General features: G+C 48.2%; 1 protein-coding gene across 8 annotated transcripts in view; it reads right to left on the bottom strand.

Moving 5' to 3' along the window:
• The window catches only part of Foxp1 (forkhead box P1), a 528,005-nt gene that overhangs the window by 185,369 nt on the left and 320,365 nt on the right, over positions 1-22,271 (bottom strand). For all 8 annotated transcript variants that reach the window (XM_046425582.2, XM_046425581.2, XM_046425575.2 and 5 more), the window contains one exon: positions 19,010-19,194. In XM_046425582.2, the coding sequence (XP_046281538.1) occupies positions 19,010-19,183 (174 nt within the window). In that variant the 5' untranslated portion in view covers positions 19,184-19,194. The remainder of the gene's footprint in view (positions 1-19,009; positions 19,195-22,271) is intronic.

The following is a 22,271-nucleotide window of genomic DNA, read 5'->3' as shown; positions in this document are numbered from 1 at the left end:
ATCCTCATCCCCTGTGGACATTTTTATTTTGAGAGAGTCTCCCTCAGTTGCTGAGGCTGGTCTTGAACTCGTGACCCTCCTGTCTCAGCCTCCCGAGCCACGGGGATTACAGGGGTGGCCACTGCACCCGGTTCCCCTGCTTGGTATCTGTGGTTTACACATGTCACTGGTTGCCTGGAATTTCAGTCTGTAAAGGGATGGAAGTATCCAATACTTAAAAAACCACCATGATTTCCAGTCCACTCGGAAACCAGAAAGAGGAAAAGGCAGCACAGCATTTCCAAGTGTCCTGTACGGGGGACGTAGAGAGATGGCCGGAGCACTTCCTGCCTGACGGGGAGTTTTTCCTTGGGCTCCCAGTGTTGAGGGAGGAGGCCCCAACCTCACAAGGAGCGCACCTGCCCGATGATGCACACCACCAACCACACAGAGAGGGGTCTGCAGGCTCACTGAGGTGGAGCTGAAACGACAACAGAGGTGGGTCCTGGGAAGCCCACTGAAAGCCAGGTGTTCACCTAGCGAGCGATTCTCCAAAGCAGCTGGCTTCCCACTGCAGAGGAGACCCTGCACACCACAGGAGGCCCTTCCGGTCCCGAGCAGTGCCAGTCTCCGCCAACAGGGCATCACAGCTCTGGACTGGCAGGGTGTCACTCATCGGTCACAGCCTCAGCCTTGCCTGAGCCCTCCAAGTGTCCATCCAAAGCGTGAGCTGCGACATGTTCTGAAGGCCAGTAGCTAAGTCAGAGACTCACACACAGGGGACCTAAAGGGTTGGACAGGACCTTCCCAAGGGGCGGGCGGGTGGACATCTGGAGCCCAATGTCCAATCTTCGCGCAACACCAAACAAAAGCAAAACTGAGAAAGCCCTTGGGATGGTTTTAGAGCTCCATATCGCAGGGCCAAGGGTAGCTCAACTATATGTGGACACTAACACCCATTGGTGGGGGGCATTCATTAGACTGGACAACAGGGAATGAAGGGAAGGGTGGGGGTGGGAACAGAAAAGACAGTAAAATGAGTCAGATGTCACTTTCCTACGACGACCAGTGAAAGTCCACGTCACGTACCACCATAGGTACATACATGTACTCCAGGTATGTCACAATACTGTCATGTATATCTAAAAAGAATTTAAAAAATACCCTACCCTGAGGAGGAAGGACTGGCCACTCAGAGGCCAGTGAAAGGCAACTTCTCTGACTTGTGGCCTAAGGGGCTGAGGCTGGCCTTAAGCGATCCTCCTGTCTCAGCCTCCAGACTGACTGGGACTGCAGGTATGCACCTCCAGGCCTGGAGCAAACAACCTGAGAATGAGGAGGGACACTGGGGGTGACATGGCCCATCCCGAAGGCTGGATGTGTGGGAAGCGAGGCCAGGGGCAGCCAGGGGCTGCCATCTGCCACGGGAACAGGACCTTCCTTTCACCAGTCCTGGGGCAGGTGGCTGCAGTCACTAGGACACCAGTGGACACAGCCTGAAGGGACAGGGACCGGGACACAACAGGGTGGGAGGAAGAAATCGGGACAATCTTGCCATTTCAATTTTCCTTTAAAAGAAGACAAGATAAAAAGGTGACCTCAGGCACCATGTGGCCAGTGGAGGCGCTTCCCTGGTCCAGGACAAGGACGGGGGCTGTCTGGGCCTGGGGCCACACCAGTGCTTGGTCACACTATGGGAGGTGTGCTGGAACACACCCGGCCCGTGGACACACATCAGCCATGGCTGGTTTCAGGCACAGCATCGCGACACGGCAGCCAGCAGAGTGAAGGAAGAAAACATCACTATCCAAATAACATGTGGACTCCAAATTCGTGGCCCTTCCCTGAAGGGACCACTGCCAAGAACAAAAGCCACTTCCCAAGAATCCATCCTGGAAAGGTCAAAGCAGATACAGGTAGGTGGGCTCCATGGCACAGCGGCACCACGGCTAGAACACCGCCCACACCAAATCTCTGTGTCTCTGATTCCGATGGACCACAGGTGGGTCCTTGTCAGGGACCACAGGACTATTCTACACCCATCAGGAGGCTCCTATAGAAGCTAAGGGTTGGGCAGCGTCTGTTTCCTCTGAGCTTAGTTTCTGCATCCACAAAGTTGGACCATTTAAGGAATTTAGAAAGTTCTGTGACTCAGAGAAAGGAGAGAACAGTGAATCTATTCTCATGTTTGCGCTCGCTCTTTCTCTCTCTCTCTCTCTGTCTCTCGCTCTCTCTGGCTCTCTCTCATCTGCCCCTGTGTATACCTGGGGCAGGGAGCGCTGGGAGGGAGGAGGAGGACTGGGGACAGGGGAACTATCCCTGTGTGAAAGGGACCCACTGAAGCCAGCTAGCCCTGTCCAGGAGACAGCGATTTGGAAAGGAAGACTACGTCGGCACATCAGAGAATCATTAGCAGAGATTGAGAGCCCATGAACCCCCCTGGAAAAGAGCTGAGGGAAGAGGGCCCACTGCAGGAGCCAACACCCAGGCACCCAGGGACGCATGTGCTCCTGCTCCTCCTGCAGAGGCAATGGAACCGGCCCCTTTCTTGCTCAGACCCCCACGCCTGTCCCTCTCTCCAAGGAAGGATCTGGGCACCTCAAACAGCAGTCCCCAGTGGGACAGGCTCCAACGAGACTTCTCTCTGAATGACACTGCTTCCCAGCCTGGTCCGCTGCTCTTGCCCAAAGCAGACCCCTCTGCTGGTTTTCCATGTGCAAAAGAGATAAAGAGGGGCAGAAATGGTCCACGCCAGCCTGGCATTCGGACCTCTGTGCTCCACCAGAGCCGTGACCAACTGATGCCCGCTGATGTGGCTGCAAAGCACGCCCTGAGAGCTACCGACTCGCGATCCAGAGACAGACTGGGGCTTCTGCTGCTGGGACAGACAGAGCTCGACCTGCAGGCTGCGAATCCTTCAAGTCCCCCAGTCTGATCGCGCCTGTGCCCTGAGCACCATCTTGGGCTCGGTGACCTGCTATGCAGTTGTTCTCTGGTGACCCGAGCAGATCCCCTGGGAGCAAAGCAGGTGAGCACTGCGTCACAGGCTCAAGATGTCACTCAAAGAGCAAAGGGCATTTTGTCAGCAGAGCTAATCACTCTTCAGGCAAACTAATCCACTCGGCCCAGACATGAAAATAACTGTGGCCGCTTCAAAAGGACGAACTCATCCATCAGGGAGGCTGGGTGAATAATTTCCTCAAGAAACACAAGGTACTAGAAGTATTTTATCCAAATACGTTTTTGTTGGTTGGGCAAAGGGTTCAAGCCTGTCACCTGATACTAAGAAACCACAGAAGGCATTTCCCTAGGCCTGCCAGTTTGTAGCAGCTGGCGGGGGCACCTGGACAAAGCCTGAAGTTTCCGTCCTCTGGACCCACCTACCCAATAGGAGAGCAATAAAGGGAACTTGTCAGGCCCCGAACGGCCACTGTGGAGTTGTCTATAAAATATCTACTGCAACCAGCGCTTACAACTTAAAATGTGCGGCCTTATTAATCAACCCAGATGTCCTGTTTCTTAAATGCAGTCCTCCTTCCTTCTGTGGTCGAAGCAGACAGGCACCAGAGGGCTGCCTATGTCAGAGGTGCGGCTGGACCTTCCAAATCCAGAAGCCTGGGCCTCCCTGCCGAGCTGCCGACCTCTGCCATCTCTAGGATGAAGCCAGGGCCTTCCGCTGAAGTGTCTTAGAGCTTGTAGTGTATGGTGCCATTACTACCTCTGGCATTAGTCACTCCAAGCCTATAAAAACCTGTGACAAGCAGTGTGGGGTGCCTATAATTCCAGTGGCTCAGGAGGCTGAGGCAGGAGGAGCGCAAGTTCAAAGTCAGGCTCGACAACTTAGAGAGACCTGGTCTCTAAATAAAATATAAAAAGGGCTGGGGATGTGGCTCAGTGGTTAAGCGCCCCTGGGTTTATCCCTGTACTACAATAACAACAAGAACAAAACCCTATGACAATGTTTGGGATTTTTGAGAAAAAAGAAGCAGTGTACTCATGACCTACCGATCGTCACACCTTGCAGAATATTTGCCCTTAAAGACATTTTTTTTAGGAATTGTGCCTAAAATCCAGAATTATGTGGCAAAGTTGGGAGAAGGTGGATTCATGGAGTTAGAAAAGGGCGCTAATGAGACAGAAAGTGATGAGGTTTATAATCAAAAACATGAAATCCTCTCAAAAATGGTATACACAGAAAATGTGAAATGAAAATCATGACAAAGCAAGTCATTGATCACAGAAGACAATGAGCTAACTACTGTCCCTGAGGAGCAGCATTATTGCAGGCTGTCCACACATCCATGGGAGGGATGGGAAGGGTCGAGGGCTCCACTGGAAGATGAAACTCTTGTCTCAGGTGAAGTGATAACCATCAAGTGTTCACTGCCCTCCCTAAATGGGACTGCAGGGGCTGTGCATTTTTCGTTTCTCAGCTCACCGTCTAGTTCTTATATGGTGAATGTGTAACTAACTGTGCGGCAGAGAATTCAAAATCATTTGGGGTCCAATTTCCAATTGAACGGCATGCAAGCCTCCCAGAGACCCCTAACAGGGGCCCCTGAGAGCTGAGGCACAGTGGACACTTTCTGGGCACAGTAAAGTGCTGCCAGCCGCACTCCCCTCGCCACGGGGCACCATACCCAACCCTGGCCGTCTTACCGCCAACATTTTATGGGAGTTGTACAGAATGCACGTACAGCTAGGTAGACTTGCCCACAGGAAGCCTTCTCAAATCAACCTTGCCCACAGGAAGCCTTCTCAAATCAACCTTTCTCCCTCCAGTTCCTAAACCTTCAGAGATGCCCCCACTCCTCCAGAAACCAAGAAGGGACGAGAGAATCGAATACCATGTCAGTTTGGAACTTCAAAGGGGAGTCACCAGGTGGCCAGGGAAGCGCTGGGTTCCGGCGGCAGGTAAGGACTGCTGTCCCGGTTCTAGGCACGTGGAAAAGGGATCCCGTGGAAAATTCAGAGGGAGGGCAAGAAGGGGCACAGAAAACAAGAAAATCACTGCCATGTGTAAAAATTTACATGTTTAAAAAAAGAAAAGCAGGCACAAGAATTTAGCCAGAAAAAAAAATATATATATATATGCGCCAATAAAAAGCTGCTTCTTAAAATCTGGCCAGCAGGGTCTCTCCTGTCCCTGGTGGATGCTGTCAGTAAGAAAACATGGTAAGTTTCTTTCCTCCTTGCCTGTACTTGATTTCCAATTAAAATTAAATATAAACTGAAACGCCACCTGGATTTTAGCAAAATCCAATCTCTATCCCCAACCCTTCCTTTCTCTAAAAGAAGAACCTGGGCTTTTACATACACAAACATTTCACTAAATGACCCGTGGCAAATTGCGTAATGCCAGTAAAAGTTGTGTTTTTTAAGTTATGAGCCCCAAAGATTTTATCTGAAATAAAACCCTGATTCAATTCAGATTCTGGAGGCAACTGTGTCCTTAAATCTGCCTCTAAATTTAAAACATTTGTGCACGGGGCCCCTTCGGTAATGCTGTTAGTAGGCACGGAGGGGAAATTCTGTATTGATTAGGATATGTGTTTTCTTTTCTAAAATGGTAAATTGGGGCACTAATTGCCTACAAGCGCTGGTTCCCTGCCGTCTTCGTGCAGAGGTCTGTCTAAAAGAACAGCCCAATGGTCAGACAAGGTTCGGTGGGATTTCAATTCATCACCCCAATGGGGGAAGACGCAGAATTCCCGTTTCCACAGAGGAGGGTAGTAGGCGTCTGAGTGGCTATGGTGTTCCAAGGCCACTGGATCTGAATTATAAAGTGGCTGGGGTTGGCTAAAGAATGGACGCTCAGAAATAACTTGGTTCCCCTCAGGCCTTCGCATTAGGGTCCCTAAGATTCCAGCCAAGGCTTTGCCTGTCCTCAGAAGATGCTTAGCAAGAGCTGGGCGGGGCGGGGGGGCATGGCTCAGTGGTGGAGCACTTTCCTGGCACAGAAGAGGCCCTGGATTCTATCCCCAGGACCGCAAACCGAAAAAAAAATAAGAAGAAAAAGCTGAGAAAGAAGGGTAATAGCACGATAAATACATTTTAAGGGGCCAACTGCTCTGCAAAGGCTGATATATTATTTAGCATATTCTTGAGGTCAATATTTCTGCCAGAAAGTTTAATTTCTCCATTTTATAGACGAAGAAAGCAAGGCTTGCCCAACTTTATTGGAGGTGGGTTCAATCTCCGTCATCCAAATTCCACACTCCTCCTGTGAAATGAAACGCTCCCCCTGCATCTCCCAGCTCCCTGCGGCAATGAAGTCAGCCTCAGCAGAAGGAACCGGTACCGTCTGAGCAAGGAAGCCCCCTACAATGCCTGGGACAGAGGTGTCAAGGGGGCTGACTTGGGGTGGGGTGCCTGGGGAATGGGAGCAGCAGGCCATCTCAGGAAAACAGGAGCGCTTCTCCCATCTGTTCTCTTTTTACTTATTGATGACAGAGTAAGCATAGAGGGTTTATTTAACAAAATGAAAGTGCGCTCCAGAGATCATGGTGTGTGTTGTTCCAAAGGAGGAGGCTGCTAGTCTCTCTTGTTATTGACAGAAGAATAATTTCTTCTTTTTTTGGTAATTGAGATAAAACCCAGGGGTGCTCCACCACTGAGCCACATCCTCAGTCCCTTTTATTTTAAGAATGGTCTTAAAATGGGTCTAAGCTGCTGAGACCGGCCTTGAACCTGGTGATCCTCCTACCTCGGCCTCCCGAGTCCCAGGTGCCAAAGAGGTTGGTCAGTGTCTCTGGAAGCACCCAGAAGCCAGGCAGCTCTGCAGTACTCATGGTGGGCAGCAGAGGTGTGGATAGAGAAAACTTGAAGCTGCTAGGGAGAGAGTCTCACAGCCACCTGAGTCTTAATTCTTGATTCATTTTCTATGCAAAAATCTTAAAAATACATAGGTATGTTTGCTGGTGGTGCAGGTGCTCTCTGTCATTTACATGTGCTGCAAAATAGTCTTGCAATGATGGGATTGTGAATTAAATTAAAAATGACTTTTCTTCGCTGGGCATGGTGACCATGCCTGTAAATCCCAGTGATTCAGGAGGCTGGGGCAGGAGGGCGCAACTTTGAAGCTAATATGGGCAACTTAGCGAGGATTTGTCTCAAAATAAATAATGAAAAGAACTGGAATATAGCTCAGTGGTGGAGCACTCCTGAGTTCAACCCCCAGTACTGCAAGAAAAGGAAGAAAACCAGCAATAACATGTATTATAAAGGCAGTACATACTATTGTAGAAACTCTGGGATCCGGCTAAGAGTGAAAAGTATACAAAATAAACTATAAACCAACAAGCAGGCTTTCAAAAAAAAAAAAAAAAATCACTGGCAACATTTTTTTCTAGGTGTTTCCAGGTCATGGTCATCCTCAGAGTTCTTAAACACCCCATAAGAGTGACACGAAACTTATGTCCAAGCACATAACCCTTCTTCTATATCATTTAGGGTGTGTTCAATTTTTCATATGATAAATACTATGATAATGAACATCTTTAGGGGCTAAACTTTCTACCTCTCCCATTATTTCCATAAGTTAATCTCCTAGTGATGATGATGATGATCATAAAAATCATGGCAACCACTGATGTTTACAGACCACTTACCAGTCTCCCAGCTGGGCAGCACAATATTCAGAATACTAAATGCTAATATAGCCCCACGTGATAGAAGGATAAACTGAGGCCTAGGGAGAGTGACTAATCTGGAGTCACCCACCTCGTAAGTGGCAGGGCCATGATTTGGATCTACAAACTGGCTTCGAGGTCTGAAGCTCGGCCTGTGGTTCTCCATGGAAGGCCGTCCACCCAGCAGCAGGTTATAGGTATCAGAAACACTGACTCGGGTCTAGGCTGCAGGGGCGGGATGCCCACTAGTTCAGAGGTTCCATAGGGAGGGGAGTTCGGGGGAATGGGATCGGGTGCCGCCATCTGAATGGACATGAAATGGCTTAGCAGGGAATGCTCCCCAGGACCTGACTCTCCTGAGATTTCCTGAGCGCTGGCATTGACAGCGCTACATTTAGAACAGCTGAGAAATAATTCCAAGGACACATTGGTAAGCATTTAGAGCCCAAAGAGGAAACCTTCTCCAAATCAAAGATAGGTTACTAATATAGTTAACATGAATTTATCATAGAAAACTCGAGGAACATTTGTCAAAACACTGAATCTGTGAGCAAATCTAATTAACATACGACATGGACTGCATGTGTTTTGGGGAGGTGAGAGAGGTGGGCTGGGTATGAAACTGTAATTGCTGAATTTTGTACACACTTTTCAGAAAAAAATAAAAAAAAAACTCCTTCGGTTTCATGAGATTTGCAGAGAAGATACACTATATCTGCAAAATAGCCCACCAGAGAACTGAACAGACTCTCACTAATTGAGGGAGAAAATAAGTCATCTGATAAAAAGCTTAGGAACAGTATTGAATAAGGAAGAGAGGAGAGAAGGGGGCTTGAAGGAAAGAGATACAAGACCTTCTCCACCTCCTTGGAAACACTACCAGTGAATTAATAAGTGGATTGAGCTAATATCTTCAAGTCTGACAACTATTTTAAAATCAGGCGTCATGGTTTATGTGATGAATAGAGGCAAATCAGCTAAAATTCAGTATGTGAATGTGAAATAGAGATACCACCCACCCAGCAGTGGGCTCGCCAGCCCTCCTGCACTTGGGGACACCATTCAATCGGGCTGCGGCCTGTGTAAACAGGCCCCTCAGATGCTACCCGTTGCTTCACGGTTCAAATGCAACCTCGCTTACTTCAAAACCAAAAGTGTCAAACACATGTCTTAGGAGTATCTAAGTCACAGTCAACCCTGAGTCGCTGGGTGGGCCTGGCTGGGCCTGCAGGCCAGGGTTTTCTGATGCCTGGATCAGTCTGCAAAGGCTTGAGAAGTCACCTGGTCCCCGGAACCAACCTAAGGAAGGTACTGAATGAAGAGCTTGGACTCGCTGACCACCTCCAGGTGAGCCTATGAATCCTGCACAACATCCCGTAACCCTGGACACTGCCACCGAACGTCACCCACTCATCTCAAGCGCGTTCTCCCACCGTTTGGACATGTTAATGAGACGGTAAGTCTGTACATCGACACACAGGGTAGAGCCATACGGCACATGGTCCAAGACGGTGTGTTCATAAGGCAAATAGAAATCTGATGAGACAATCAGAACATCACAATAAAAATGTACGAGGCAAGGACATTTCCACTTGGTGCTCCGGGATGTTGATTTCCTATTGAGTAGAAATGGAAATATCACCAGGAGGAATTAAAAAATGAGGGAAGGTAAGCAATATTATCGTGGTGTTATTTATCACGCACATTAGGACCAAAAATAGTCGGGAAGGAACGAGCGCAGTGTCATTCTCGCCCGTCTTTAACCTTGTGAAAGGCTGAGCTCCCGGGAAGGAGGGTGAGGTGGGCACGGGGGCTGAGGACAGGAGCCCTCACTGCCCCCCAGCCCCGAGAAAATTAATACTTCATAATTACAATAACAAAAAGCCACTTTTGCCCTGCTTTAGCATGCTGCATCTTGCTTTATTAAATTTTTGCAAAAACCTTCCTTTCTCTGGCTGGGAGAGGCAGGGCTGTGCTGTTGGAAAGCAAGATATTTTACGCATAATTTTCTCTCTCCGAGAAAGAGGAAATATTGTGCCCTTCAGTGAACATAAAATTGATATTATCATCTCTTAGTTTATATCTCACTACTTAACCTTCAGATTAAAAGTTATTGGATCTGAATGACTAGAAAGACACAGTGTCACCTTCGCTTTGGGGTGGAGAGACACAAGGTGGGGACCAGGCAAGGTACAGGGAGACGGGCAGGCTTGCGGGGTCAGCTAGGCTGGCCCATCTCGGGGAGTGACCGTGACATGACCATGAGGACTCGGGGCCCCATGCATGATGGATGGTGGAGTAGGAGGGCTACTTTAAGAAACTTTACTGGGGAAACTCATCTCATCTTGGATACAGTCACAAAGGAACAGGAGATGAGAGAGTGGATTCAAGGGGAAATTCGGGGTTGCCTGTCTTTAGGGAAAAAATAAAAACCAACGTATTCATAGGTGGCATTATCTCCATTGTCAGTTTATGTGGAAGAAACCAAAAAAATGTTCAATTATCAGGACTATGGAAAACAGAGCGCGTCCCACCCCGCTCCTGGTTACACTAGGCTCCGCTGAACCACATGGACCAGCCAGGCCTTCCCCTCCCGGGAACTCCTAAATGAGATTCAATAGTACTGACCATTTCAGAACCACACACTGAATTCTTACAACAAAAGTGACAACACGCACCCCCCTCGACATCTTAAAAACAAATTCATCCTAAGCAGCTCGTGTCGATATGCAACAAAGGCTTTGTCAAAGATCTAACTTGGCGGTCTTGTTCTCTAATGGAGATGAGCCGTTCCGTGATCAATAGCCACACAGGCGGCTGACCAGGTCTCCCCCAAGTGATCTTTGGAAGAGACGCTCGTTAGTAACTGGCCGAGGCTTCGGGAAAAGCACTTGATGATTTTAACCTGGGTGAACAGGTACAACCCCAATAGGGACCTGTCCTCAGAGAAGAGGCTATCTTTTTATAAAAGCCCCTTTTAAAGGATTTTCCGAGAACACGTCCATCCCTTGGTACCAGCTGGGCTTGCGGGATGCCACCACTTGCCAAACATCCTCCCTCAGAAGCCCTGTGGGTTTTCCAACATTCTCCTCCACCACCCACCCCACCTCTTCCTTTTATGGGGGAACCCAGAGCCTGGGGAATGATGGGCAAGTGCACCCCGCAGGGCATCTCCCCTTGGCAACCCTCTGCCCCCGGCCCTTCCTTTCTTTTCTCCTTCCGTCCTCTCACACCTGGTCTAACGTCGGCTGTAGTCGGCCAGTCTCCTGTGTGCGCAGGAACATCTGGGGCTGAAACCCTATCGATGCCCGTGGGACTTACAGGTGACTAAAGGATTCAGAGGTAGACGTGCAAGGGGGTCCACAACAGGGGGCCATCAATTAAGAGACCCAGATGGGTGGCCGGACGGCCCATACTCCAGACACGGAGGGGGCCACTGGTCTCTCAGGAGGTGTCCCCTCCAAGCCAGACCAGACACAAGCATCACATCTCTTTCCTCTAGCCTGGTTCTTCTCTCCTTCGAAGGCCCCAGGTTGGGAAGGCCAAGTGTCCCAAGCTCCCCTTCCACCATGGTCAAAACTCAGTCACCGTCCCCTGCTCACCCAGTACCTCACACCAAAGTTGGGTTCCCACATTTCCTTCCACACATGGTCCTGCAAAAAACGTTGAATGAAAGAATATGCCAACAAATGAACAGATGAACTTCAACAAGGCTCACATAGGACCCTTCCTTCCTCTGAAACACTTGGGCCAGAGTGTTTCAGATTTTGTAGTTTCTCATACTCTGGAATATCTGCATAGAATATTATCAGTTTAGCATCCCTGATCCAAAAAAAAAAAAAAAAAAATTGAAATTTAAGATGGATCCAAACTCCAAACTTTTGGAGCATGATTTCAGGGCTCAAAAGTTTTAGATTTCCATTCAGAATGGCAATTATCGAGAATACAATAATAAATGTTGGCAAGGATGTGGGGGGGAAAGGTGTACTCCTACCTTGTTTTTGGGAGGGCAAATTAGTGTCAACTACCCTGGAAAACAGTATGAAGATTCCTCAAAAAATTAGGAGCGGAACCACCCTTTGACCCAGCTATTCCACTCCTCAGTATAAACCCAAAAGATTTAAAATTAGCCACATCAATGTTTATACCAGCTCAATTCACAACAGCCAAGCTATGGAGCCGATGCATGTGCCCTTCAACAGATGAGTGGATGAAGAAAATGTGCTCCATATAGACAATGGAATATTCCTCAGCCATAATGAAGAGTAAAATTATGGCATTTGCTGGAAAATGGAAGGAATTGGAGAATGTCATGCTAAGTAAATAAGCCAGACCCAGAAAGTCAAGGGATGAATGTTTTCTAATATGTGGTAGCTATTTCAAAATAAGGGGGAAAAGAAAAGAAGAAAGGGGGGAATTTCATCAAAATACAAGAAATTTCAGTGGTGCAGAAGAAGGGAAGGGATAAGGGAAGAACAGTGGAACAGAACTGAACTAAATTTCCTGTGTACACAGATGAATACACCACAGTGAATCTCACCTTTATGAGATTCTATGAGTAGACTCAAGGCACTAACATTAATAATAGTAATAGTAATAGTAATAATAATAATAATAATAAAAACAGATAAATAGCAGAGGCATCATTAGAGGGAAAGGAACAGGTAGTTGGGAGGGAGGTGGGGAGGAAACAGAGAAGCACTGGAGACCTAAGTGAGCCAAATTATACCCCAGGCAGGTATGAGCCTGTCAAGATGAACCCTCACGTTAGAACTACTAAAATGAGTTTCCGGTTTCAGCATATGTCAGATTTCGGATTCCAGATCTGCCTGTCCCGCCTGAGCCCACCTCCCGGCAGAGCGTGTTTGCCAGCCCTCTTGCAGGAAGGCCGGGAGGCCAGTATGGGCAGCTCTCCACCGCAGCGGCTCCTCGCCAGAGGGAGAAAGAGCCCTGGTTACATTTCTGTGAACCAAATCAAACGCGGTGTTTAGCAAAGGGTCTCTGGAACGTTACAAGTCACACTTGATAATTACAATAGATTGGAGTTCAAAGACAAAGTGATGAAAAGAAACATTCTAACAGGCAGTTCAGTTCTCTCGGTAAACTTCCTTCTCGAGGGTCCGGGGCTGCTGCGTTTGGAGATTGCTATTCTTCTCTGTCATAAAAGCAGTCACCTTGTAACCCTTTTTATCAAGCCATCTACGCACTAACTAAAAGCACCCCGGACTCCATCGGGCGAGCTATAGGTTTACCTTCTGCAAACATCCAAACTGGCCAGCCTTGCCCCAGCTGTCAGTAATCCAAGCAGTCGGAAAGCAGCAGAGAAGGTCCTTCCAGTGCCTACGGGAGGTGCCAGTTTCGCAAAACTAACCCTCCTAATCATGGAAGCCAATCTGTCAACAAATCACCATGAAAGTCATCTCCGCTGAAAGTTCAAAAAGAGATTTTTTTTTGTTGTTGTTCCACCAGAGAGACAAGGAGGGACTCTGTATTATTATTTTTATGAGCTCACAGGTCAGAGGCTTAAAAATACCTTTTCTGAGTAGCACAGCTCTCCCTGGAAGTCAGAGGGGACACTTCCCTCACAATGAAAGACGGCGTCTGGGTTCCCATCCCCACGCTCCCCTGTGTTCTTTTTGTTTCCGGTGCCATTTTAATTTTCAATGGAGAGATTAATGGCACACAACTGTTTAGTAATCAAAACTTGAAAGAATTTCATATGAGGCTCACATCTCAAGCTACATAAATCTCTGACAACCACATTTTGATGGAAAGCAGGTCTCAAGGAACCACGTGGAGAACCAAACTTAGCATTCGGGGTGAAATATGCTTTTTTCCAGAAATAGCCAGAAAGGGGATTTAGAAAAAAGGGGGAGTTTATTATTTTTGTGACTACCTCTTCTTCTATCTGCCAGAATTATCTGATGTCCTGTCTCTGCTTGGTCTCAATTTGTTTATTTGGTGATCGCTCAGGTTTGGGTACCATTGGTTCCTACGAAGTGTTGCTGACCATCAATATTTCACAGAAGGTTTGAACTCTGCAGTATTTTCAACAAGAAACATCTCAACAGAACAGTTCCTACAACATTATGACTGGCTTTTAGCTAAGGAAGGTGCTGACCCCCATTACAATGTATGGCCCCCGGAGACCACACTACCAATACCTTCGCACACGTCCTGGAAGTTTCCCTCCTAGGACAGAGGGGTGCCCATCCTCTTTCCCCTGCCAATGACATCCAGAGAGACCCTTCTTTTAGACACTCCCTGGGGTTGGGACAGGAAAAGGTAGAACAAAATTTCTAAGCTGCCCTTTCCATAAAGACAGTGGAGTGGTAAAGGGAACTTGGCCATTGCTGCCCACCTTTGCATCTGCAGACCTGTGCCATGCCACTTGGTCGACTCTCTGCAAGGTAAGACTCAGGCATGGGTGACCCCTGGCATCCTAATATGGTCCCTAAAGGAGCATGCTAAGGATAGGAAGGAAAGGCAGCTTTACACCAACAAGCCTACTGCCCATCCAACTGCCAACAGCGCTCCCTTGTAGGCAGTTGTTCATGGAGACAGTTCAAGAGCTGAAAGCCTGCAGGACAGCACCCCTGTTCTGCTCTACCCACAGTGAGTCCATTAGCAAATCCTAATGGAGGGCTCCAGGCGGCTGTTTTGAAAGTGCAGAGAAGAATTTGTACTTATTTATTGATCTGTGCTATAACATAGAAGAACCTTTACCCTCCCCTTAAACTGTTGAAATTCGGGCTCTTTGCTCATCATGCCTCAGTGTCCACAGAAGCGTCGTTCCAGGACCCCCAACACACACCCAAAAGCCACAACTCCCCGATTCCACATGGCGTATGGTATTTGTACAGAACCTTCCCCCCAAGGGCCTCCAGATACTTTAAACCATCTCTAGATCACTAACACCTCATCCAAAGTAAATGTTAAGTAAAAAGTTGAGATACTGTATTGTGTAGGGAATGATGAAAAGAAAGAATGTCTGCACATGTTCAGAAGAGACAAAATTGTCTTCCTGAATATTCTAGATGCAGGGTGGGTTGACTCTGCTGATGAGGAGACCCCGGGGACAGAGAGACCATGGTAATTCTGCTGCTCCTGGCACGCTCCTCTGATCCTACAGTTTCTGAACCTCCTTGGAACACCCAGAACTACACTTTTGACCTGAATCCCACAACGCACATCCTGCTTCTGAGAGCCCCCAGGGTCCGGGGTAGTGATTGACATTTTACATCCTACAATGGTTCACGGGCAAAATCCAACACGATGGATCTTCCTCATTCCCTTTTATAATTTTTCAGAAGACATTCTTCATCTCTGTATCTCTCCTCTTACTGGCCACTCACGTGTTCTCTCTCTTGTTTGCATTGTTAACTTGAAACACACACTCCCCTCTTTTAGACCCAAAGACCCAATGCTTTAAATCAAATGTCAAAGAAGCAATGCAAAGTCAACTCTTCATTTACTCCCACTCTCTAAATAACGTGTCTGAGTTCCAAATATAGCTTATCTTTTTCACAGACTCCTTCTCAACTGGCTCTTCTCATATAAAGTGATAGCCACACCTCAAAAACACAGCACCAAGGCTCTCCCTATACCGACTTGCAGACAATAAAACTGCCAGGTGGTACCAAAGAGATAAACAAATAAAAATCAAAAAAAAAAAAAAAAAGACACCCATCATTACATGGAGTGTTGTTAAGAAATAGCTGTTTTATTTAACAGCTATTCATTTTTATTGAATAAACATTTCCTAGTATGCATTCTGTTAATTGACCTGACAGCATATGCTGTATATGGAGAAACTTCTAAACATTATGCTCTATGTAATATGCTTATCTGAAAAAGCTCTCACTTGCAGCAATATGGAAATAAAATTCTGCTTTCTAAAATTCAAGACTTTTAAAATGCATTAATCCACACGGTTTATGAAATTGCTCTGGACATTTTAAAACCCTTTCTTAAAGGAACAAAAAAAAAAACTTTGGTAATGGGTAATAGTATTTGTTGCGGAGCCTCCTAATGGAGCAAGGCATTTCCAATACAGAACTTCCACAGACACAGAGATGGGCGTAATAGGAAGTCAAAGGCGGACGTGGCCTAGAGGAGGATGTTCTGAAACTCTATCAAATTATGTGATTGGAAAACTACTCTTGTAATAGTTTCGTGGCCCAGATAGAAATAGAGTGGAAACAGCACAGAGTCCTGGGTTTGGTGTTGGAGGAGGGCAGTCCGCTCCGACTGGGGCGGCAGCTGCGTGGCTGATGGCTACCGAGGGAGGGCTGCATCTCCCCCAGCAGAACCCGCAGCTCCACTCAGGGGGGGGGCACAGTGGAGCTCTCCGAGAACCAGCCTGCATGGTGGGGCCGGGACTCGGGGCCTCAGCCGCCATCCATCTCCCAATAATCGCTGCCCTTGTGGGACAGTGGCCCAAGGTTGCCAGATACTCTATTTTTCAAGAGGAAAAGGAAAAGCCTGGGATTCCTCCCATTTCTCTATGTTGTCAACTAGCTGGCTGGATTTTTTTTTTTTTTTTTTAAACAAATTCGGTTTGGAGCCCCATTGAGAATCCACTCCTCCATAGTGAATCTCTGTCAGAGCTATCCTCTCTGCAAAGGGAATTTGCTCTCATTGGAAATCACCTTTGGTGACAGTAAGCAAACACGGCCAGGTTGGCATTTATTTATTTTCAGTGCTCCCTATCGTCAATAACATGGGTGGGACTGGAAAATCCCCAGACACCGAGTGCTAACGTGGGCCTAATTAACTCATTTCTACAGCAGGCCCTTTCAGCCAGAGCTGTGTGTCCCGTGGACGCCTGGCGCATTGCACAGTTCTAATTCTCTTCCACTGTCCTGCATTAATCAAAGCCGTAACCCCTGTTGTCTCTGTACGTCGGCATCAGAATGTGCCCCCGGCTGGGAGCGGGGAAAGTCAACAGGAATTAAGTTTCAGTGCAACTGTTTACCCAACTGTGGCCCGCAGTTATTGAAATTTTATCCGTGGTTTTGTGTGACTACCGCAGTAATGAATTCAGCATGGCTGTGATGTTCTCACTGCTGCTGTCCTCACTTCAAGTCAAAACCTGCGGCCCCAACGCTGCGGACACCACCGACATCCCTGCGACTGTCACAATCCTTGGCACTCTGACTGACGGCTGCAGTCCTGGGAAGCACTCTCCCCCACCCCCGGGGGCTCTCCTCCTGTGGGCCTCAGACTCCCTTTCCACCAACAACCTGTGAAGAGCCTTCCCACAAACCCGGGCGAGCCAGGCGGCCATCAGGGTTTTTGCTCTGCAAGGCCTGCTGGCCACGAGAGGTAGGGTTCCAGCCACCATGACAGCCCCAACTGCTTTCTTCTTCCCCGAACACACTAATTAATGGCAAACAGAAATATAACTGCCACAGAATATTTTAAAAGAGGTACAAAGTCCAATCGAGATGAATTTCTTGAACTCCCTATCAAAACCCCTAACCAATTTTCAAAAGTGGCCCCCGCCGTGGCAGAGGGAAGGCGGGTGAATCTAGCCTTGCCACGGATCATTTTCTAAAAAGCTGCGGCTGGACTGCCCAGCTCAGACTGTTTTCTGTGTGTGAGTGTGTTTTGATGGTACGCTGTAGGTGTCAAGCTTTTGGCAGGCTGACGACTGTCACACCCTGCATAAAAACCCCAAAGAAATTAATCTCCCAGTTATTTAATTAATGTAACGGTGTATACTCATCATTGGATCAACAGCCCTTCCTCAACAGCTCTATAATAAAACAGTCATATTATAATGTACCAGTAAAAACAAAGAGTCCATTTTGAGCCCAATCTTATTAAGGACTTAGGAAAAAAAAAACTCTAAAAGCACCATCTACTTATCGTCCATATGGCCATAACTAGCTGAGAACATCATATAAACGTGCACGGGCACAAATACCCTTCTAGTACTGCTGGATGTTGCTGACCACCTCATAGGCTACAATTCGCCCACCTTGCATTCACTTAAACCTGCCAATTGAATACAGCACCAACACTGGAGAGTCCAGCTGACGTGAGGCCCGAGGCTCAGGCGCAAAGCCTGGGGGCGGCTGGTCAAGAGGGGGAGCCCCTCACAGGAAGCCTGTGGACTGACACAGGATTCACCTCAAGTTCCCTGTCTTTGTTGTCTTTTCCCAACGGGTTGCACCATCTCCCACTAGTCCCTCCACCTTGGAACGGGCTCACCATCAACTGGCTCCTTATATTTTAAAATAACTCTTAGCCAGGGGAACATGGAACCCATCCCGGAGGCTACCAAAGCTTATCCTAAGAGCTGCCCTTTGCCCCTCTGATACAGGTTCCAAGACAACGGTTAAAGAAAAGGTCTGCCCGTCTCTTCCACCGCTCTCCAACAATCTCTTTCCCTTCCAGGGAGGCCCCAAGACATGTCACTGTCTCCCCATCCCCCGCAGCTGATCGCCAGTGGCACCGGAACCAAGAAGCAAACCAGCCAAGGGAGGGCTGTCTCTAATTATTAGCAGAAGGAATAGGACTTCCCGACCGAGTCCAGCAGAAGTTGGGAAGCCACGGCCAGTCCTCAAGGAAGTGCAATCGCTGTTGGAATTGACGTCAGCCCTTTGCTAAGGTGACCCAGGTCTTGGTCACATTTCAGCTGTGACTCTCAAGTATTGCTTCATGCCTGCAGAGACCCAGCAGGAAGGGCTGTGTCTGAGCTGTGGTGCATTTTTTTTTGGGGGGGGGACACCAAGAAGACATAAGATAAAACAGCAATAGGATCTATCCGTATTCCTCCTGCCCTGTGTACACAAGGAAACTGTGTATACACCACCCCAGGGCCCTAAATTCCTAGGGGCAGCAGGAAGCCCTTCCCACAGTGACTCCTGTGTCATGGGCAGCTCTGCCCCTTGTTTAGCCAGGGCTTTGGTTTCCTATGTATTTCTAATGATTTATCCACGTTCTCTTTTTCCTTGTCTCCCTGAATCCTCTCTTTTATTTCTCACTCTGAGTTTGTCTCTTCCTTCATAAAGGTTAAGCCTAATTCTTAAAAAGTTATTGTGACTAAGTTTCTTTATCCTTTAACTAATGCACAGGGAACCCACTTCTCCAAAGGTCCTTCACTCAAAGCACCTACAGGTCAGGGTGATAGGTTGGAGGCTAAGAGGGAAGGGCCCAAGGTCCACTCAACCTGAAGTCCCCACGAGACTCCCCAGAAGGGGACTTCCAAGATGTCAACTCCCTGGGAGATGAAGATCAGCCACGGGAGCCTGCCACCAGGACCCCTGGAGCGCGGGGCTGGCAGGAGGCTGCTTACACACATGCATAGACAGGTGAGCACAACACATGGGGCATGATGACGTGTGCAGAGGCCTGGGGACCACAGCACCGCCGCCCGCACCCGCCAGTACCTGCTGCTGCTGGACGTGGGCCAGGTCGGCTGCCCCAAGCTCGGTGGCCGGTGCCTCCCCGTTGGACCTTCCCTCCCGGAGCCCGCCGCACTCTAGCAGGTGGTTGCCGCCGCTGGACCCATTCTGGATGGCTGAGCCGTTACTTTTTGTCTCAGTCCCAGATTCTTGCATCATGACTCAAAAACCTGATAGAAGGATTTTGAAAAAGGGGGGGGGGGATGGGGAAGAAAAAAAAAGAGAGAGAGAGAAGCAGCTGTTAAAACAGTTGTTGTACAAAGAAAAAGGCCCTGCTTTATGTTTGCCAAACTCTGTAAACAGTTGTCATTTTCTTTCACTCAATTTATCCCTCATTAGTGGACTGGTCCTCAGAGCTTAGGAGGTTGTGACTATCAGTCTTAACTCGAGTTTCAACCCTGTCCCAAATAACTTTTTATACTGACGAAAAATAAGTATAATTCAGTTTTCAATTTCTGCTTATATCTAGATGTTTTCCTCAAAAACCTTGTCGTCCTAGAGTGTAATGAACTGTAACCCTCCCCCTCAACGTGGGCAGGGGCCATGGTGTCCTGTCCTTCCCATCACGGACCAGGACACCCACCCAGGAGGCCCCATGAGTGGATCTGGGCTACGGAACCTCACAAACACCAAAGCATGTTAAGGATTCCCACTCCTTGCAGGCACTCGAGTACGAGCCACTTCCAAACTGGCCATTCCAGCAAGATGGGCCGGTTCTAGGGACAGGGGATTGTTTCTTCCTTTCAGATCTAAGGAGATGTGGAGAATCCGGATCTCGTAGGTTCCTTCATTCCTGATACTCTCCAGGCACAGACCAAGTTAGCTCTCGGCACCATAAAGGCAGGCAAGGTGACCACAGATAGATCATACCTGCCAGGCCCTACCCACTATAGTGACTGACGGAGGTTCTCGAATTTAGCCCTGTTGACCACCTCAGCCCCACTCTGCAGGTGAGGGCCCTGAGGCCTCAAGAGGCAATTGGTGCAACTGTGTTTCACAGCTCGGGACAGCGAGGTGGGGACCCTCACCAGCTCACTATGAGGCCGCAGCTCTTAGCAAGGCCTGTTTTCTTAAGGCCGAGGTGGGGTGGCAGGACAATGGAAATGGCAGGGTCACACTCCACCTCCAGAGGGCAGGACTTGGGAAGGAAAAGAACTATCACTGAGGGAAGTCCACTGGTCAGATATCAAAGCTGAGAAACGCCCGAATAACAAAGACTTCCATGTGAAATACCAACTCGAGATAGGAGGATGGCCAACTTTTATCACAGATTTCTGCAGTCACAGAAGGACATAGGTCCAGCCAGGGCTACGAATTTCTCCCCTCTATGTGAAATAAGTGACAACACGGAAATTAAAACTTGCTGGACATGGTTAGAGGAGGTTGTCCCTTTCTTAAAAACTGGTTTAAGTCTGTTTTCTACAGATTTGCATCGAATCCAAATGGAAGAATAAGAAGAAAATCACAAATTTATTTCCTTTCAGGGCAAAGTATGAGTCAACTTGAAGACAGACTTTACAAACCCCAAAGACTCATTTTTTTTAGGTTAATCCAATTCTGAAATGGATTAAGAATGGCATTTTTTCATTAACAGGTGGGAAACTCACTCAGAGACAACAGCTGATTCTCTCCTCCCTTGGGATAGCCTTCCCAGGACCAAGAGCCTCTTTAGAGAGTGCATTCCTGTCCCTGCTGCCCAGGGAGTCTCTCCAAACACCACCACCAGTGTAGGCCCTCCAGAGATAAGAGACAGGCAGGGGTACATCACAGCACAGTGGGGTCCTGCTCATCTCCAAAAGAGGAACCAACTTTGAAACTAGACACAATGTTTCAGTTTCTCTTCCACAAACCACCCATCTATCTGTAAAGAAGCTAGGGAAGGTGCCACCCTGCTGGGGGCACTTAGAAAAGTTGTCTAGAATCCTTGGCAAGGAAACCTATTGAAATGTTCCTAAATAAAACTGCTGTTTCCCCCCACCTTCTGGACAATCTACCCATACCAGGAATGGACCCCCCAAAGATACAATGTTGCCTTTCCATCAACTGTGTGCTTTCCTTGGGCTCCCGGATCTTCCATCTGGGGGACAGAGATGCTGGAAGACCCTGCCTTCAAGCACTGACCACAGGGTGTTGGACATGACCCCTGCCAGCTTTTGTCTCCACCCTGTTGGTGGGGCCGCAACAATCTCCAACACACAATTTGATGGGAAGGTTCTGTTTTCGCTCCACACCATTCCAGAGACTGCCAAGTCCTCTGGTAAAGTCGAGCAGGCACACAGCCAAGCAGCTTGGCTTCTGATTCGGGCTTGTGAGAGCGCAGGCTTGGGGACCAAAATTGCAGAAAGGATTATTTTGGTCTAAGGATGTCCTTAATTAGTCAAGTGCCAGCAGTAGTATGTAGGTTGGAAGATTTAAAATTTCCCATAATCTCCCAAACCAATCAGGAGAAAACAGATTTTTGAAAAGCGAGGAGCCTTCATGTCTCAGAACATTTCTGAACGTCTGGGCCACCAATAGTTCTATCGAAGGTCCCATGACACTGATCAGGCATTCTATCTACAGCACATTTCACAGGCTGCAGAGCCCTCTGATGTCCTTCTCAACCTCCTGACAAGTCTACAGGAGGGAGTTAATGCCAGCAAATGTCACCATCCCCATTTTACAGATAAGAAAACTAAAGCTCAACTGATTGAGGGAGACCTGTAGCCACAATATTCTCCATTTCAGACTTGAACTTGTCCCTTCAATAAATGATGGCAATGTTCCGTTGGCAAAGTCCTTTTGCAAAGTGGTGAATGACTAAATCAGCAAAAAGAAAGCTAAGGAAATTCTAGAAAGGACATCAACCAGGGCAGCAGGTAGACAGAGAAAAGCATTCGAATACTAGGATTCAAAGTGCCAGCGCTGTTCACGGAATAGCCACATGGGTCTTTCTTCATGGAGGTTTACATGGAGACAGTCAGCTGGTCGAGTGTGGGGATAGGAGTCGCATCCCCTCCTCGACCTTGGGGTGCCGTGCCCTCTCTTCTTGCAGGACGCTTGTCCCAGGCCCCAGTGGGCTGTACCTGCACTTCCCTCGGGGTTACCCCGTAACCTGGAAAGCGCCCGGGTGCATGACAAACCCACAGAACCACTGTACAGACACCCCAAGTGCCTGCCTCCAGGGCTCAGCCGCTTGAAGGGCAATGCCACGTCACACCCTCTAGCGAGTCCTTCCTCCAGGAACAAGCCAGCCTGCCTCTGCCCT

Source organism: Marmota monax, unplaced genomic scaffold (assembly GCF_021218885.2).
Source record: "Marmota monax isolate L192 unplaced genomic scaffold, Marmota_monax_Labrador192_F-V1.1 WCK01_AAM20220418_F8-fsc00028, whole genome shotgun sequence".
In the NCBI taxonomy this organism is placed as follows: Eukaryota; Metazoa; Chordata; class Mammalia; order Rodentia; family Sciuridae; genus Marmota; species Marmota monax.
Note: the sequence above shows the minus strand (reverse complement) of the source record. Positions and strands in the feature narration are given on the sequence as shown.